The sequence below is a fragment of the Sebastes umbrosus genome, chromosome 19, assembly GCF_015220745.1.
Source record: "Sebastes umbrosus isolate fSebUmb1 chromosome 19, fSebUmb1.pri, whole genome shotgun sequence".
In the NCBI taxonomy this organism is placed as follows: Eukaryota; Metazoa; Chordata; class Actinopteri; order Perciformes; family Sebastidae; genus Sebastes; species Sebastes umbrosus.
The window spans coordinates 23,311,938-23,331,587 of record NC_051287.1 but is presented as its reverse complement, the minus strand read 5'-3'; the positions used below and the strand labels follow the sequence as shown (position 1 = coordinate 23,331,587).

The 19,650-nt window shown below is 41.6% G+C and overlaps 1 protein-coding gene across 1 annotated transcript in view; it reads right to left on the bottom strand.

The window, feature by feature from the left end:
* pappaa (pregnancy-associated plasma protein A, pappalysin 1a) overlaps positions 1–19,650 on the bottom strand; it is a 119,545-nt gene that overhangs the window by 18,163 nt on the left and 81,732 nt on the right. The window contains exons 15-21 of the mRNA XM_037753132.1: positions 14,972–15,155; positions 13,600–13,801; positions 13,234–13,438; positions 11,686–11,833; positions 11,244–11,359; positions 5,648–5,719; positions 4,224–4,322 (exon numbers count right to left, since the gene is read on the bottom strand). Of these exons, the coding sequence (XP_037609060.1) occupies positions 4,224–4,322; positions 5,648–5,719; positions 11,244–11,359; positions 11,686–11,833; positions 13,234–13,438; positions 13,600–13,801; positions 14,972–15,155 (1,026 nt within the window). The remainder of the gene's footprint in view (positions 1–4,223; positions 4,323–5,647; positions 5,720–11,243; positions 11,360–11,685; positions 11,834–13,233; positions 13,439–13,599; positions 13,802–14,971; positions 15,156–19,650) is intronic.

Here is a 19,650-nt window from a genome sequence, read left to right as displayed (position 1 = left end):
AGTAAACCTGGGCCAGATTCCTCTACAAGGATTAAAGACCCACTGAAATCACAGTTTAGTCATCCCTTAATGCGGTAAAATTAATGTCAACATGTTTTTTTAATTTATTGTATACTTTTTTTTATTATTCAAAGGAAGAAAAATAGAAAGAAATTCTACTTTTCCTCTCAGCCACTGGAGTGGTGTGTCCGTGTTTGATTGACAGCAGCTGGAAGGCTGAGCCCCAGCAGGGGACGGAGAGAGAAAAAATGAACAAACTCTCCCTTCAAAAATAGTAGTGGTTGGATGTAACTTCAGTTCTGAGTACGAGAAGTGCAAAGAGTGTGATGGCTCATGACCAAACTATCACAGTTTATACAAAAGCAGCCCGGTGAGTATACAGACATTTCATACAAGAGATGTAAGTGATGCCAGATTTATGTTTCACACCTCCGCGAGGGTCACGAGTGTCCGCACGGACAAAGTAATGTCACACCATCGGACATGCCCCTTTGCAGGGGGTCCCATGTGGCAGGTTATTTGCCAGTCCATGCAAATTCAACATTTTCTAACGAAGCGGACGCGGATGGGCGGAGAGGAACCATGCTGTACACGTGATTTTTCGATACACTGCCCCCTACAATTTGGGAGAATATTAGTTTGCCGCGAGGAGAAACCCGCACGGAGTATAAAAGATCCAAACGTTTACTCGTCACGATTCTGCATCAGCTTATGTCCGTGTGGAACGTTCATATGAGTCAGCTGTCACTCTGTTTGGGCCTCTTAGTAGAGACTTCAGTCTTCTGTGTAGTTCTAATGCTTCACTGATAAACCAGAGAATTGTACAGTAACATTGGACTTTATTATCAAAGAAAGTTTTTGAATCACGTCTACACTTTCTGTCCGTACTCGCACGGTCTGTCTCTCTCTCTTTCTCTCTCCCTGGGGCTAGAAGATAATATGTTTTCACAGGATTAAATTTAAAAAGGTTGCTTTTTATATTCCTCCTGACGCAAATTCAAAAAAATGCACAACAGGAATGCACTACTGTTTTTGTTTTGTTTCCAGTTCCTCTTGTGAAACATAAAGGGCCTACACCTGCATTTCATTGCGCAACCTTGTGCTGTACAATGGCAATAAATGAACCTTGAATCTTATATAGTTTAAAGTATAAATACTTGCATAATTATTAAACAAATACATTTTGAAGCAGTGAATATCTCCTTGCATCCCTTTATTAAGGAAAAACACATTTGATAAATGTTCATTGTGCCCCTAAAATTCTTTATGCACTCCTAAATTTTTCAAACTAGAGCACATGTGCTCCTTGGGGAAAAAAAGTTAGTGTCAAACCCTGAATAGATTTCTTACTTGACACCCCAACATGTTCAGTTAAACTGACCATGCCCTCCTTTGATGTGCAACATAACAAATCCCAACTCTAACAAGACCAACGGCTCTCCTCTCACCCAGCTCAACCTCTTGTTGCTGCAGTAATTCAATGGAGGCTATCCTCCCATTGGGGTCTGTCAGTAAAAGTGAGTTATGCAAGTTCTGGCTGAGCCCCTGCACTGGGTTGGGGCCAAAAGATGTAAAGATGAGATAGCGTCAATCAACAGCAGCGAAACCACTTCTGGAGTGAGGTCACTTCCCAGCGGGCTGCCCGCCGACTTTCCTGCTGCTATTGAACTTAGGATACAATACCTTACATCTGACACTGGAGCCTTGAATAACGGACAAAAAGAAATCATGGACCTCTGGACCGCTTTTCTAGCTGGAGGTGGGTTATAAATGTTCATAGCTCAGTAGCACAGTGTAAAAAATACACAAAGAGTAGTTCCTCTCTTAAACTTGATTTGCCCAGAACTACTAAGAAGAAGTCCTGATTTGATAAAACCGTTTCCATAATAGGATTGTTTGGAAGCGAAATGGATTTCTGCTCAAACAAACATGTTCCATTCCCAACTCGTCAAATATTGACGCTTGGTCAGTGACCCTACGCTTCAAACTATGACACTCTAGGTACCAACCTCGCATCAGTTTTGGACGTGTCAGGGACAGCATGTTTTGTTTCCGCTCATTACACGCAGAGCGTCTTTTCAAAATAAACTCCCGTGTTCACAGGCAAGTTACAGTTTCTGCTCGTTACATGCATACAGTCGCTTTTGAAAATAAACTTCCTACATAGGTGTACTTACGCACCAAAACTATTTGGTTAGGTTTAAGGCGACAAAAGTACTTGGTTAGGCTTAGGCAAAGATCGTGGTTTGGTTTAAAATAAATGTTTGTTATGTTAAATAAGTATGTTTGTTAGTAACTTGCTTATTAAAGTGAGGAATTAACGTAAGAAAACTAAGGTCAAATAACTCAACATTGTCTTTGTTTCACACGAGACACGAACAGCAGTCTTCTGGGTAAAAGTTTGTTTTCCTTCAGAGGATTGCTGAAATGTTCAGGATGACCCTGACTACGACCAGGTAAAATCTGAAGCAATTTTATTATCTCACTCCAAACTAACTAACTGCAGAAAATATGTTGTACAGCACATTACTACCAATAAAACATTGTTAAAAATACCAATAAACTGTTAATTAAATGTTGTCAGTGTTTACTTTTTTAGCACAGCAAACTTAGCTCAGTGAACCTTCGTCACACAAATGTGACGTCATTTTTTTAGATCGGAAAACATCGGACTCTGGCTGTAATCGCGTACTTGGAAACTTTTGCACGGTGGCGGAAGTACCGAGAAAGAAGGACAAATACACCAAATGCTGCAGTAATACATTTTTGGTGCAGGTAAAAAGAATTGCTGTATGTAATTTTGTGCCATGCACCAGTGCATGTACACAGAAAAAGAGTATTTTGAACCCTGTACCACCTCTCCCTCTAGGGTACTAGGAGGTACAACTGGATGCTTCTCACTGATATTGAACATAGTGGATGTGACCATTTAAAAATGATGCAACCGTGTTGTTTGAAAATCTGGTTCCTCCAACGAAGGCCATGTCTTGGTCATTCTATTGCCAATGTCTTTATAGACAAAGGTTTAAAAAAAGGAACAAATAATAAACATCAAAGAAGTTGTCTTTGTTGTTCGCCAGGAAAGAAACATGATTATTTCCATCCTCATGGCCATGGACCCAAAACGTCCATGAAAAAATTGTGTGAAGGTGGACCGGAAGCAATCATGGGAACTTTGATTGTACTGTGGAAGATGGCGAGATGTCCCCTTGTACGTCCGTTTTCCCCCAGAAAGGAAATGAAGAGGCTCTCCAGTCAGACGCACTGACACGGCCAGTGAGACACATAGACTGCAATATAAGTCCAGCCAGACATACAGATGGATATGCCAGGAATACAACTAAAGTCCCTCGCCAGATTCACAGAAACATGCCAGGCCAGAGAAGCAGATGCTGCTGCACAGAAGCTACAATACACTTCCAATCAGTTCCCTTGCCAGCAGCTGGCTGGAAAGAGCCAGACAAAGCACCTCCCTGAATTAAGAGAGTTAGTACCACAAGGATGACCAAACTTTTTGTTATGCTCAGTTTAATGCTGAAATAAAACACAGCTGATTGGGTTGATGGATTTGAGTTTCTATTAATCAGAAGAGGAACAGGTAAATGATATGCCAAGTTCTTATAATCATGATCTTTACTATCTGTAAATTAAAATTACTACTCACATTTTGGGTAGTGGGTAACTTCCCATGAAGAGAGACACACAAAGACAAATCTAGACGTTTTACACATTAGGAAACTGAATATCACAGAAAAACAAAGACTACTGATGAAGTCTGAAAACTCCCACTGTCTTGGATGTGGTATCAGTAATCTGTCTACCAGTAATCTAAGGTTGGACACAAAGCAAAGGAGGGAAGAATCTGTTTATAGATGTTCCAAGAAGTGAAATATTACGTCCTTCAACAGCATATTCAGTTGTAGTTTCCATTATACTTACCTTGAGTAGGTCAAAATGATCTTTTATAAATGTCAAAGCTTGATAATGATAACCTCCACTGGATGCATGGCAGTGAGAAAATGAAGAAGCCCAAGTGGGTTGGGCACAGGGAACAGGGAAAAACGATCACATGTGGGAGGCGGGATTTATCCCTAAGCTTTGTGTGACTCCAGAGTTGGGAAACAAACACTGTCTGTTGATCAGTGTGACCGGGACCAAATCCAGCATCATCTCTTTCGTCTGAAAGGGTGAGGTTTACTCCGAGGTACAAGCATGCCACTAACCTTCTTGGTCTTGACAGTGGATTGGCAGCAGTCGCCTCCGTCGTAGTTACAGAAGGCTCTGTTGTTGACCGAATCACAGTAGTTGTCTCCCATGAATGGCTATACCAGAGAGAGAGCGTGTAATTAGTGAAAAACACTGAATGAGGAAAACTGGTTGATAATGGTTAAAAGGTGAATTACCAAAGACGCCTTTTTGTTTAGCGGTACTTTCCTCTCGAGCATTTCAGGGCATTTTAAAGGTCTCTGGATAAATTTGCTGATGAATCTCATACATTAAATTTCCCTCATCTTTCATTGTGACTTTTTAAGCCCTTAGTGGGCCAGACCCGTAAATCAAACTGAGGACACCATAAACTATTCACTTCACAAAACACTCCAATAAGGTGATTTATTGGGTTGGCCCCACCCCTCTCCACTTGGGTTACCAATCAGGTTATCCAATTAGCCTAAACCGAGTAGGTGATATAATTCCTCCGTGACGTGAAGTGGAATTCTTTCACATGTGTTGTCTTCACATGTGAATGCACCATTTGTTTTTTAGAGGAAATCATGACGTATTTAAGAGGTAATTACATTAGATTACAACAAGCTAATAAGTGTCAGCTAATTGAGCCATTGCTGTATGAAGCCTCAAGTTCGGCATTTTTGCCATGGCCATCTTGTTTTTTTGCAACCAGAAGTGACGCGAGAGGGTGGAGCTAAGTACAACACACACTGTGAAGGGGTTAACGAAAACATAGACCACTCCCAGGCTTTACAACACTGTAATAGCGGCCTGTCAATCACAAGTGGGTGGCCACGTCCCAAAGCATCCACTGCTTTATGGTCTATTTGACTATAAATGGGACCATAATTTACTAAATGAACATCATGCTGTATTGAAGAAGACTTAAATCTAGTGATTGAGACCATAAACTCATGTTTACAATGTTTACTGGGGTAATAAATCAAGTGATGAGTAGGGTCATTTTCTCATAGACTTCTATACAATCAGACTTCTTTTTGCAACCAGAGGAGTCGCCCCCTGCTGGCTATTAGAAAATGCAAGTTTAAGACACTTCGACATTGGCTTCACTTTTCAGACCCTTAGGTTGCCCACTGGCCAAGCAAAGTGAATAAAACTTTATGAAACTACACTTGGAGGCTAATGAGACTGAGATTCATTTGTTTTGTGATATTTTCACGGTTGTATGAGTATGTATATTCACCATAAAAAGTGGAACAAACTGGAATATTTGCCACTGTAAGCATCTACACTCCAATCTGGCAACCTATATCAGACAAATTTCTCATCCCTTTGTTTGGTCTGGGGTTCAAGGAAGGTGGAAGGATTAAAGTATTAAAGTGTCGTATGATAGATGAGACTATTACTCCACAAAAACAAAGACAAAAACAAAAAAATCTAATTCAGGTCGAGCCCTTACCTCACATCCTTTGATGCAGTGGAGCAATTCTGGGTGTGGATACCATTTCAGTCCCATCGTGCAGACTATACTCTGAAAGATGAGACAAAAGTTGAGGTGAGGTGTGATTAATTAAGAAATACTGGCGCTTTCAGTGGTTTGGGTTATTTCCCATATGTGCAGCATTTAAACAGCTTTGCCAAGACTGTGTTCTTTTTCAGTCCACATAACTCTAACCCTAACACAAGTCGCTGGGCATTTTCTATCCGCACACACACACACCTTACAGCAAGACAAAGGGGCTATCAAAAAGGCTCACATGGAGGCTTTCATTGTCAATCCTTCTTTGATTTACACTGACCTTTTTCCACCTCAGCACAAAGCTGATTTTTACAAGATAAAACTTGACAAAAATTGTTTTTCCATAACTAAATCATGACCCCAGGGGGGAGGGGTGGCAGAGCTGAGAGCAAAAGAAAGAGAGATATAGAGGTGAAGAGCGCCATGTTCTCAAATATCTTTGCAGAATGTGTGGAATTCCATCTTGTTCTCCCACTGTGCTCTTCATTGACATGCAACAGAAAACATTTGTGTCCAGGGGAGTCGGGCAGTACTGTGTATAGGCATATACTGTAAGGAACATGAAAATTATATAATAAGTAAACATGACTCTGTGCCTGTGCTGTATGGCTGCGTCTTCATATAGTGCATGTGGGTTAGGCGTAGGGGCGGCAGTGTACGGTATTATGAGTCTACTCAAGCCAGCAGGTGGAGAAGGGTTTTGTTTACAGCACCGGTGTGTCCCCCAGACTTGGATAATAGTGTGCACGATCAAAAGTGTCATCCACAGCAAAGGACTCTCTGACCTCAGAGGGTCCATTTCTCAGACCCCCCTGTGTCCCAATATCTCCCAAAGTTGACGTGCTTTTTCTTTTTTGTTGCTGCAAACTAAGGTATTTTTCATTTCAGTGCTGTCAGCAAATCAATGCAAAAAAGAAAGATGGGTGGGTTGAAGGTGGAGAGAAAGAACAACATAGCATTTGCGATGTAGTGCTGCATAGCAGAATGCAGGAGCGTCTGCGGTGTGTGTACGCATGTGTGTTCCAGTGGCGGGGGGGCTGTGATGATTATTCCCTATACGGAGATTTTGTCTTATAGGTGAAACTTTTTGGACCTACTGTACTTTTATTCTCTTTTTTCCCGTGCTCTGCTATGATGATGTCATCCAGAAACTCCTTCTCCTCCCCTCCCTCTCATTTTCTCTCTCTCTCTCTCTCTCTCACTCTTTTTTTTTTTCCCTCTCTCAGCAAGGCCGTAAATCATGATAATCCATGATCGTGGCCTGGCCTCACCCCTCACTACGTATAGGATCCTCACCCTCTGAAGCCTCCCCGGGGCGCTGATACCACACAAAAATAGATCCCTATCTCAGCGCCACCACAGACGAGGTCATGTCATGTAGAAAATGACTAATTCCACAGCAAGCCCGACAGGGTAATTTTGCTGATAAAGGGGGGAGGAGGGTGCTGGGGGCGCAGAATTGTTAGAGATAGAGGGACAGGGAAAAAGAAGAAGAGGAGGAGGTGGAGGTAGGGAAGCAGGGGAGAATTCTAAGTGGGTCACGCAAAGAACCAAAATACAACTAGTTTAAAGGCAATAAATCAACATCACTTATTAAGGTGGGCAACATTAACCTCCAACTCAGCAAAGTAGAACTAGAAAGTGCATTCGGGGACATGAATCCTCTTTTAGATACTGTAGGAAGAATCCCAACCTATAGGGGAGTTTGGAAGCATGTTATGATGTCTATTCCAAACTTACTACTCTCCTACTGTTATTACAACTGTACGCTGTTGTCATGATTGATGATGATTGCATTGCAAATCCTGTTGCATCTATTTTTCTGCTTCTAGAATTAAAGGGGGAGCACTCTCAAGGTGAACCATAAAGGATCCCTTAGACCAGGAGTATCCAACAAGTAGCTTGCCACCCTTTTCTGAGTGGCTTTTAAAGCTTCAGTAGGCAACAATTTTTTGGCATCATAGGGCGAAAATTCCATAATAACCTCTCAGCATATCGTAATTCAAGTTTTGTTGTTGTGAGAGAAAACTAGACTTCTGCACCTCCTCATGGCTCTGTTTTCAGGCTTTAAAAAATCTAGTACATGACGGGAGATTTTTGACCAATCACAGGTCATTTCAGAGAGAAAGCGTTCCTATTGGCTGTTCTCCGGCTGGTGGGTGGTGCTTGGTATTTCCTAAAGAGATGTCAACATGGCTGCCGGGTCACAAACTTTCTCATTTTACAGCTAAACCGTGCACTACAAGATGATTCTGAAAACATTTGAGGCAAGAAATAGTCATAACAGTAACAGAATATTGATTCATATTTGATCAGCGCTGCCTAGTTTGGACCGCTTTGTCGGAGTTCGCGAGTGATTGACTCGTAGCTCTCATAGACGGCAGCTGGACGGCAGACTCCAGATCAGCTCTGATTGGTTGTTTTCCTCCAGTCTGTAAAATCTTGCAGATTCCATTAGGAGCACCGGAGGACACAGAGGCACATGATTTTTATCCAAATTACCTGTCTCATGCACTAATGTCTATGTTTATGTGTGTCTCATTTGCGGTGCGAGCGTGTCAGCCGGTAAAAGATGTAACGCCGAGCGCCACTTCACCAAAGTCCACGGCAACTTTTCACGGGACTTTCCGGCTGGTAGCGGTCTATGAACGGAGAAGGTAAAGGAGCTGAAAGCAACGCTTGAAAGACGACAGTCTCTGTTTACCAAACCGACGAAGAAGGCCGGCGCAGCAACGGAAGCTTCGTTTAGTGGCGCACATCCTAACGAAGCGCAAAAAGCTAGAGATGCACCGATACCACTTTTTTCAAACCGAGTACAAGTACAAGTACTTACATTTGGGTACTCGCTGATACCGAGTACCGATACGAGTACTTCTCTGTGCCTAAAGACCCTCGTTAACAGCCAGCTGGAGGATGTAAGCGACACACGGCAGGCTGGGGAGTCCCGTATACGAGGCAGTACGCCACGACCGGCTCTAGGGGAGGGACGGGGGCCCCTGCTCCCAGTGCGACTGTCGACCGGGGCGGACTGTCCTTAGTGCCAGGGTTCGGGCCACGTAAAAGGCTCCAGAGATCTGCGGCGATGTCTGCAACCCACCCGACCCGTCTTGAAACACAGACCAAGGAGTCTAACGCACGTGTGAGTCAGAGGGTGCAAGCAAAACCCTGTGGCGTAATTAAAGTGAGGGCCGGTGCGCGCCAGCTAAGGTGTGATCCCGGCCCCGCGGGGTCGGGCGCACCACCGGCCCGTCTCGCCTGCACCGTCGGGGAGGTGGAGCGTGAGCGTGTGCGATAGGACGCTGTCGTAAAGTGGTATCGGTGTCGTTGTATTGGAGCCGTTTTGCGAGTACAAGTACATGAGCACAGTATCGGACCCGATACCCAATACTGGTATCGGTATCGGTGCATCCCTACAAATGCCCTTAACCTATGGAGGGATTGTAATAGAGGTGATGACTGCAGTGGCTGAAACGTTATTAAAGGACCACACAAGTAGGACAGACATTATGTCTGCTATTGGCAATCTACAACTTGGTGCTACAGGTAGCTCTCAGCCACTTTCATTTGGTCGAATTAGCTCTCAGAGGAAAAAAAGGTTGGAGACCCCTACCTTAGACTTTGACATAAGTGTAATTGCAACTGTATCATCCAACAAATGACTACATTTAAGGCAAATTTCTGTCTTCTGATCATTGGAATGTTTGTAATCCTTACGATAACTATTTGAAAAGGTGTATCAGTTGACAGTATTGGCAGAGGACAAAACATGGCAACATGCTTAAGTGCACCCTGCCAGCAAAAACTCCTCCTCCTCCTCTCGTCCTAAGTCCTAACCCTGGAAACCCTCACTTTTCTGACATCTCTTATGCTATCCACCCCCCCCCACCAGCAGCATCGCCTCGGGTCTCAAATTACCACCGAGCACAAATCATATCAATTACACAAAATCCATGAAAAACAGATCATTTCATGTCCACGTGGCCCAAGCCACCGCTCTCTCCCCTGACATCCACCACAAAAAGCTGCTGACTCAGTGTGACTCCGAAACGAAAACAAAAGGAGTTGTAGGGGGAAAAAAAAATACAGTGAGAAATACAATGTGTTCCTTTACTCGGCCGGCGGCTTCTCCTCTCTCCTTCTCTGGTTACAAAACCTGATGCTATTTAGTCTCTGACTCCACAGCTAAAAGGACATTAAGCTGACGAAAACACTTAAAACAAATTGCACGTCATTGACATTAATCACGTTAAAAGGGGGAGAGTAAAACTAGAAGAGTAGGTGTAGTCTAGTACCTCCACACACACATGCACACACTCATATAGCCCTACCCCTGCCTCTTGACCCCACCCACAAGCTTCATAAAATCCCAAATGACACCATGGGGAGGTGGGGTGTCACAATCCTGCAGGGACAAGGTGTACGGTTCTGTGTTTAATTACGTTCCCCCAAAATATAACCCCTGTATTTTGCTTTCTGCCAGTTTAAGCAAACAGTAGTTAATCAGTAGAGTCTGTAGCTGTGAGGTATATCTAATTCAAATGAGGTCATTAACCAGTGAGCGTCATTTATCCCAGAAAACTACGGTGATTACTGATAACAAGGCATTTGATAATGTTTTACAGCTTGGCCACAATGGTAATGGAGTTTGTTTTGTTTTGTTTTTTGGGGTTATTTTGGGTTAAGACAAATACATGGGAAAATTGATTGCTACAAATGTCAGCATAGGGATGTTTAAAGGTCCCATATTGTGCTCATTTTCAGGTTCATACTTGTATTTTGTGTTTCTACTAGAACATGTTTACATGCTGTAATGTTAAAAAAACAACTTTATTTTCCTCGTACTGTCTGCCTGAATATACCTGTACTTACCCTCTGTCTGAAACGCTCCGTTTTAGTGCATTTCAATGGAATGCGTTGCTAGGCAACAGCTTGGGTCCATATTTACTTCCTGTCAGCTGATGTTATCTACATCCACTGCAACAGGAAATATACTGGGATTCATTTAGAATGTTTATGTTTAAAACCATGCAATGATCTAAATATTGTATATTTGTGACATCACAAATGTACAGAAATCCTAACGGCTTGTTTCAAATGCACAATTTCTGAATACGGGCTTTGTGTATTTCTCCTTATATTGAGCATTTTGATAATTTATCAGTATTTCTATAGCACTTAAACCTGCTTTATAATATAAAAGACATGAAATTCTCACTTTTTACTATATGGGACCTTTAACACTTAATTCCTAAAGACGTTTTGCAGCTTTTTATTTCTCCAAGTAGGTAGTTGAGATGTCATATTGAGGACACGGACGCAAAAGGGCTGCAGCATGTTCTCACACTTCCAATTAAAAATAGAATGAAAACGTTTGAAGGGTTGCCATGCCGGCGTTTTGCATTGCGGTGCAATAGACCCCAGGATGTAGACGCTATACGTGAAATTCCTTACAGTGGAGTTGTGGATCGCAGAACTTTGTGAAGTGCGTCTGTCAAGGGCCGCGAGGCGGACACAAACACACGCACAAAAAACTTACCTTGACTTTGTGCGGGTTCCTCCAGTGCTCTTTAAGCACACTTTCCACTGTCATGTTGCTAGGGAGGATCACCACGTCGTTGTTGCTCTCACGGCATGTCAGCTCACACTCCTCACCTGTGTGTGTGTGTGAGCGAGAGAGAAACGTACAAACAGAACCGATAAAAGTATGCACAAACAACACCCACATCAAAGGCGTTTCATCCTTCACTTTCAAAATGTGTGTGATATTCAAAAGTGCTCGATTACATTACAGTAGTTTAGACATTTTGTTGACTCAACAAATTAAATTGATTACAAACAGTACAAAATGAAAAATGAATGAGTAATGTGAACAAGGAAGAATAATAGCACACAATAAAAGCTATGAGTAATATGAACAATGACAAATTACATCAGCAAGTAAGAAAACTGAATTGTTATAATAATTTGTGCATACAGACCTATGCCGTGTCCTCGCTTGCATGAGTACTGTAGGCTATAATGGAGGTTTTGAGGTAAAGAACACTGGCCTTTGCTGTGTGAACATAGGCGGAACGACCCTGTCCAGTTTCCATCCTTCCTACAGCGGATCACATTGGACTGTGCACCCTGAAAATAACACATATATTGACAGGCAAACAATTATACACACACATAGGCACGCAAACACTAGCAGGACCCAAGGACATTGAGATGGCATCCCGTTGCAAAGGGGGGTGGGGGGGGAGAAATACAATCCATTTTTATCAGGCATCCAACCCACAACGCCTCAGAGGCAGAACAGATTAAAAGGTGTATACATTTCAAAAGTCTGTGGCAGCAGGACTATTCTCGAAATCAATAGCAATCTAATTAGCATGGCGTCAAATTGAGTAGGGCTAAGGGAGACAGGGAGATAAACAGGCAGGGAGAGACGAGCGTTCAGACAGCGAGGGCAGTGGAAGAAGTATCAGATAAAAGATGAGGCGAGGGTAGCGAGCGTATTTTGGGAAAAATTGCTTCTTTTACTCATTAATTCTGCATCTTATCATCAGCTATCATGAGTATATTATACCTATAGATAAGAGTATGTTTACAATAATGTGTTTATAACAAACAATATTTAAACACACGTGGCTAGCACTGCGAAGGGCCTTGGTGCTAAACGTCGAACAAATACTTCTAATGATTATACAGTATTTGATTACATTATTCGGCAACACTTCATTTAACGGGTCCGCAAATTTCATGGTAATTAGATGATGATTAGCAAGTAACCTATTTGAAATTACCCCAATATTTACCTCAAAAGTTATTGAAAATGACTTTTTATGAACATTATTTAATAATTACATGCTAAAATAGCATATAATGGTAAAAATCGGGCCCTTAGGCTTGAGAAGCGGCTGCTCTTCATCGGAGGTGGAAAACCAAAACTATTAGAAGACATTTCTGATCAGGCACAAATCTCACCATTGTGTGACTTATTGTCTACACAAATATAACCTGGTAGATAATGTCATGATTCAGGGAGTTTTTTAAGAAATTTCAGATAAGTTATTTGCTAATTATTATCTATTTATCAGCAGACATGGAAATAAAGCATATCAATTAACTCTGTATTCTTTTCCCAGAAATGAATTAAATAAATTACCAGCTATTGGGAAATAGTGGAATATAATTATTAAATAATGTTTATAATAAAGATACATTTTTAGGTAAATATTGGGGTAATTTGGCAGTAATTCCAAAGAAATTTCAAATAGGTTACTTGTTAATTATCACCTAATTACCATGACATTTTGCGGACCTGTAAAATGAACTGTTACCCATTATTCACTACTTTTATGCCATGTTGAGCCCCTAAAAGTGATCAACAGTGAGGATGCAAAGACGGGAGGAAAAAGAGAGAATGTCTACTTTTTATACACATGAGACAAAAAAGAAGACACACATATAGGTAAAGCAAGAATAGAAAGAGAGGAAAGAGATGGACAGACCTGCTTGCATGGAGCGTGCAGCAGCCTCACCGTATGGGCAGAGCCTCCTGTGGCGGCGATAGCAGTATTACCGGCAGGATCAGAGCAGTTGAGTTTGCAGACGCTGTCGAAGCGGAAGCCGTCGGTGCAGTGATAGGAGCCGTGGAAGATGGGAGGCGGGGCATCGCAAGTCACCGGCTCGCATGCCCCCTCTAGCCAGCTGCCGTCCTCCGTGCACTGGCGCTTAAATGCACGCCTAAAGGGAAAGGAGACCATTAACATTTACACTGTAAGTTCAGAGGTTAATGTAAAGAGTTTTTAAATGTCACTGACCCTGAGACTTACTTTCAAATTGGAAAGCTGTTCTGATGAAGAACTAAATAAATAAACTACAACCATTTCTATTTCTCACTTTACCTCTTAGGTTTGTTGGTGACATGGTAGCCTGGCTTGCACTTGTACTTGCAGAGCGTGCCCACTTTGAGGCCCGTCTCGTTGCAGCGCTTGGTCTGCAGCACAGCGTTGGGTACAGGAGGAGGGGCCGGGCAGCGGAGTTCACAAAGAGCCTCTGGGAAGGACCAGAGACCGTCTTCCAGGCAGGTAAGAGTGTTGTTTGTACCTGAGGAGAAAAAGGGGAAAGGGGAAGAGATGAAAAAGATTGTTTTTTTACTGATGGTTAGTCAAAAAGAAGACAAATAAAACTGATGAAACTGCATACACTGAGGAACAGATTATGGACAATTAAAGCTTCAGTAGGCAGAATGTTTTTGGCATCATTGGGCAAAAATTCCTTAATAACCTTTCAGCATATTGTAATTCAAGTGTTCTGAGAGAAAACTAAACTTCTGCACCTCCTCACGGCTCTGTTTTCAGGCTTTAGAAAATCTAGCCTGTGACGGGAGACTTTGGCCAATCACAGGTCATTTCAGAGAGAGAGCGTTCCTATTGGCTGTTCATTCAATGGAGGCAGCTGTCAATCACTCGCTAACTCCGATCAAACGATCAAACTAGGCAGCGCTGATCAAATATGAATCCATATTCTGTTACTGTAATGCCTATTTCTTTCCTCAAATGTTTTCAGAAACATCTTGTAGTGTACTGTTTAGCTGTAAAATGAGAAGGTTTGTGACCCGGCCGCCATGTTGAGAGCAGTTGAGGAAATACCAAGCACCGCCCACCAGCCCGAGCAAACTTTCTCATTTTACAGCGCTGCCTAGTTTGACCGTTTGAGTTTGCGAGTGATTGACAGCTGCTCAGAGACGGCAAGGCTCCAGTTCGGCTCTGATTGGTTGTTTTCCTGAAATCCTGCAGATGCCATTAGGAGCACTGCAGGACACAGAGGCACATGAGGTTTTTTTTCAGATTACCTGTCTCATGCACGACTGTCAGTATGTAGTGACCGTTTTATAAAAAAATACTTTTTAAAATCCAATTTGCTCCAATTCTACCCACTGCTGTTTCAAGTGACTGAATGAATATGTATGAAATAATTTCAAAATCCTGTAATCTTGATGATATATTATGAGGTTTTTGTGATATCAAATCTATGATATTTCTCATGGCAATATTGTTTAAAAAGTTGAAAAATAATACATGTGCATCAAAGACCATTTATTCCTGAAAAATATAGAATTAATCAGGATCTTCATGCACATTCAATTTGTGAAATCTAAGGCAATTCATCATCTGTTAACCTGTAAAAATACATTTTACTTTCATCTAATGTCATGGACCCTAAGGATAAAGGCCTGAAAATATGCATCTCTGCATGCTCCACTATGTATCTCACCTACAAGCTGGGCAGGTTCTCGACATTGAAAGGTGCTCTTCTTGCCGTAGGTGGTGCCCTCGGGGAAGTTGAAATGGGCTGGATGAACATGGTATTTGTCTGGCAGACCGCAGTCGACAGGCTCACATGACACCTGTTTGTTCCACTTCCCGTTTGCACAGGTTATAGTCACCGCAGAGTCCGACTGGAAAATAAGACGAGATATCAAGTGAGTGGCAGAAAGGGACAGATGTATGGATTACGGGCCTATTCTGAAGTAGGGGACAGGCATACAGTAAGTGTGCTTTGACACAAGCATTCACTTGCGCATTGATATGACATGATTGATGTCCCGCACACATCCTATACATGTTTACCTCACAAAAATGACTACAGCAATTCAGCACTCACTCCAACAAGTCTCCAATCAGTGTGTCACCTAACAGAGCTCGATCCGGCTTAGTTTACGGTATGTCAGTAAGCCTCGCGGGCTACCCAGCAGCTCAGGTAACTGCTGATAGCATTTGTAAGGTCAAGTCATGCCACACAGACAACTGATATCCAACAACTGCACAATCAGCCCTAACACAAAACAGATTGACTTTGGTGGAAGTGTGACAACACACTGGGAGGGAATCTTCCACAACTGGAATACCAACCTCTGTGGAGTAATCAGTAAGTAATTTCTGTGTAATTATGATGCTAAGAAAGTGGTTTTATTCACTGAAATGCCAGCCGATTAGACTGTTGTCAGGCTATTAAATATCAGTCGCTATAAGCCCCATAGATGTGGATCAATTGGGGCCGACTACAGCCACTAGGTTTTATCATCTATTCATATGGTAGATCACTGAAAGAAGGAGTTCCGGTGCTGTAGTATAGATGGTGTGAAACTCCATTAGGGGTGGAAGTTGGGGATGATGGATGGTACACAAAACACAGGCTTTTCACACCGGAGACCGGAGTTTGCCTCCCGTGTAAAACCAACAATGTGTAGGTGTCTTTGTGTTAGTAGTTATTTTAAACCAAAACACAATGTTTTTTCCTAAACTTAACTGTTTTTTTTGTTGTAGTTTGTTGGCTAAACCTAAAGAAGTTGTAGTTTTGTTGCCTAAACCTAAAGTAGTTGTAGTTTTGTTGCCTAAGCTGAAAGTAGTTGTAGTTTTGTTGCCTAAATCTAAAGAAGCTGTAGTTTTATTGCCTTAACCTAAATAAGTTGTAGTTTTATTGCCTAAACTTACAGAAGTTGTAGTTGTTACCTAAACCTAAATAAGTTGTAGTTTTATTGCCTAAACCTAAAATAGTTATAGTTTTGTTGCCTAAACCTCAAGAAGTAGTAGTTTTGTTGACTAAACCTAAAGAAGTTGTAGTTTTGTTATCTAAACCTAAAGTAGTTGTAGTTTTGTTGCCTAAGCCGAAAGAAGTTGCAGTTTTATTGCCTAAACCTAAAGTAGTTGTAGTTTTGTTGCCTAAACCTAAAGTAGTTGTAGTTTTATTGCCTAAACCTAAAGTAGTTGTAGTTTTGTTGCCTAAACCTAAAGTAGTTGTAGTTTTGTTGCCTAAGCCAAAAGTAGTTGTAGTTTTATTGCCTCAACCTAAAGAAGTTGTAGATTTGTTGCCCAAACCTAAAGAAGTTGAAGTTTTATTGCCTTAACCTAAAGAAGTTATAGTTTTGTTGCCTAAACCGAAAGAAGTAGTAGTTTTGTTGACAAAACCTAAAGAAGTTATAGTTTTATTGCCTAAACCTAAAGTAGTTGTAATTCTGTTGCCTAAACCTAAAGTAGTTGTAGTTTTATTGCCTAAACCTAAAGTAGTTGTAGTTTTATTGCCTAAGCCGAAAGTAGTTGTAGTTTTGTTGCCTAAACCTAAAGAAGTTGTAGCTGTTACCTAAACCTAAAGAAGTTGTAGTTTTATTGCCCAAACCTAAAGAAGTTGTAGTTTTATTGCCTAAACCTAAAGTAGTTGTAGTTTGGTTGCATAAACGTAAAGAAGTTGTCATTTTGTTAACTAAACCTAAAGAAGCCTTTTTACTTGTTTTCAAAATGTTACGTTTCATTCAGTGTTACATGTTAAAACACGTTGCTTTTAAGTTTCACTTTCACTTTTACAACGCAGTAGGCCCCTAATGACCCACATCTATGGTGCTTATAGCGACTGATGACGCCTATTTAACGGCCTGATAATAGTTGAATCGGGTGCAAAAGCTGACATTTTTGAACAAAAAACAAAAATTATATTCAGGTAATGCCATGCAATCAATCGATTTTGCTGTTAGGTGGGAAACGAAGGAAATGTACAAATATAAAAGCTCACCAGCTTTGCAGACAAACTAATGCCATGATTGCAGTTTCTTCTTAAGTTAGCCAATGACATTAACTGTTGGATGTCAACAGAAAAAATAACTTTTACAGTGCTTCTTCCTGTGCAAGCATCTCAAAAACGAGGCAGACTGCGTCACCTTTTTCGAACGCACAAAGTGCATCCTGTGCGCCTGGGTCCTCGAATGTTGTTGGAATGTGGGAGGAAACTGGAGAACCCAGAGGAAATCCACACATGGGGAGAACATGAAAAATCTGCAAGAAACGGACTCAGGCCAGGAGTCAAACCCAACAGTGGTAACACCACTCTGCTATGACAAACAAAGACTAGCTCAAGTCTACAGCACGGTATAGGACCTAGTATAATAAATTAACATCCCCTTCCATTACCATTATGGACCTATCATTGAGAACAGCCCCTGATTAGAAACAGCAGCCATTCAGGTCACTGCTGAAGGAGCTGCGGCCTAGCAAGGTCCGACTGAGGCTTGTAAAGACCATATGTCTTGCATTAATTATGTGTGTGTGTGTGTGTGTGTGTGTACTCAATGTTTATACACCCTGTACACATATCAGAAGGTAACCATTCCTGAGGCCTGTACTACGGAGAGAGTTCAAAATACCCAGGGTATCTTCTTGTTATCTGGCTTCACTAACCCTAACAACCGCAATCCCACTAAGCGGTCCTACCACGGTGGTTATCAACTCGGTAAATCAACCCAGTGTTTCTCAATCTGGCTATGAGCGTGTTCACATACAAGGGGCGGTGTTTACAACATATGACCAATCACAAACATGGACAAGTCTACGGTCAGCAGAGCGGCGTATTTTACAAAGGAAGAGCGAACTATAATATAAGTCAAATACGAAGAAGTTAAACACACAATCCAGACTAAAAGTAACACAGTTGAAGCTGCCAAATGCAGGAAGGACAGCTGGCAAAAGTGTGCGAAAGCCTAAAATAACAGACTTGTTAATTTAAGGGAATACTCAATAGTCAGATATAGTCGTCTAGATGGGGCCGTGATATTATACAAATCTTTCAGAGTATAATGGATAACTAGACTACACTTCATTATGGCCTTTGACAAAGTGGTGGCGTGTTTGACTATTTCAGCCTTCTTTCAGCTGCGTCCCCGACTCCGGCGGTGTGAAACGGACTCGAGAGCAAGCAAAAAAAAAAATATATATAAAAAAATAATTCAAAGCGGTAAGCACCTAGAGCATACAGCCAGCTGTCCTTTCTGCATTTGTCAGTTTAAACTGTGTTGTTTTTAGCCTGGATTATGACTGTAACTTCTTCGTAGGCGGTGCTTTTATACGAGCTGATCTCTTATCTGGAACATAACCTGCTCCGGAGCAGGTTAGGTGTGCAGCATAAATTACAATGGCGATTTACCCCGGTAAGAAGTGAACCACCGTCGTAGGATGGAAAACCCTGAAGGGTTAACCCTGAGGTTACCTTGCTAACCCCAAATCCTGCTTCATAGCATAGGCCTCTCTGATCGGAGTGATGAGTAGATTGTGAATAGAATATAGCGTTAAGGACCCAGTATTTGCTGGTATACATGTACTGTATGAGTTCCCTAAAAACAGAAATGGCAACCAGAATGTTTCCAAAACATTTCAAAATGGCAATCTCTTATTCCTGGCTTTTTTTTCTCACCATAAACATGTCCTGACCTATTTCCTATAGAAATAGCTCCAATTCCTGTAAATTATTTGGCTTGTTGTGTGATATTTGCAGAGATGAGACCAAAATGGGGAGCCACTGCATGTTCCAAACCTCAACTGTTTTCATCCTCTTCCATTAAATAGCACCATGTAACACAACAGGAATGCTTAAATTGATAGCGGTGCCAAGAAATCTCACAACAAAGCTGTGAAAGCTCAATCATTTTGACTTTCCCCCTCTCAGAACAAAAAAAAAAAAAGGCAAACCTGTGTTTTTTTTTTTTAACCATGAATTACACTCTACCCCTGTTTTGGTTGACCTTAATTACCCACATCTTTTTAAAGAGTGGCCAAAACTTTCAAGGCCACACAAGCTGGACTCAGTTAGCATTACATATCTATTACTTCATAACCTCTCTCTTCCCATGTATTTTCTATCTTTCATCTTGATCCCATTATATGATACTGCATAACAGTATCAAGTTCCCTCAAAATAAATAAGCTCCCTTCATATTTGGATATCCAACAAAGTAACATATGCATCGCATGTGAGTGCCTGCTGGAAAACAACTGGGTGTAGAGTTGAATGAGTCAATCATGATGGGAGGTTGTGAACAAAGTCTGCGTGGAGGAGATGTGGAGGGATCTATTTAGTGTTAATGTGCTGACTGTAAATATGTGTGCAAAGGGAATGTTAAGTAAGTTTGT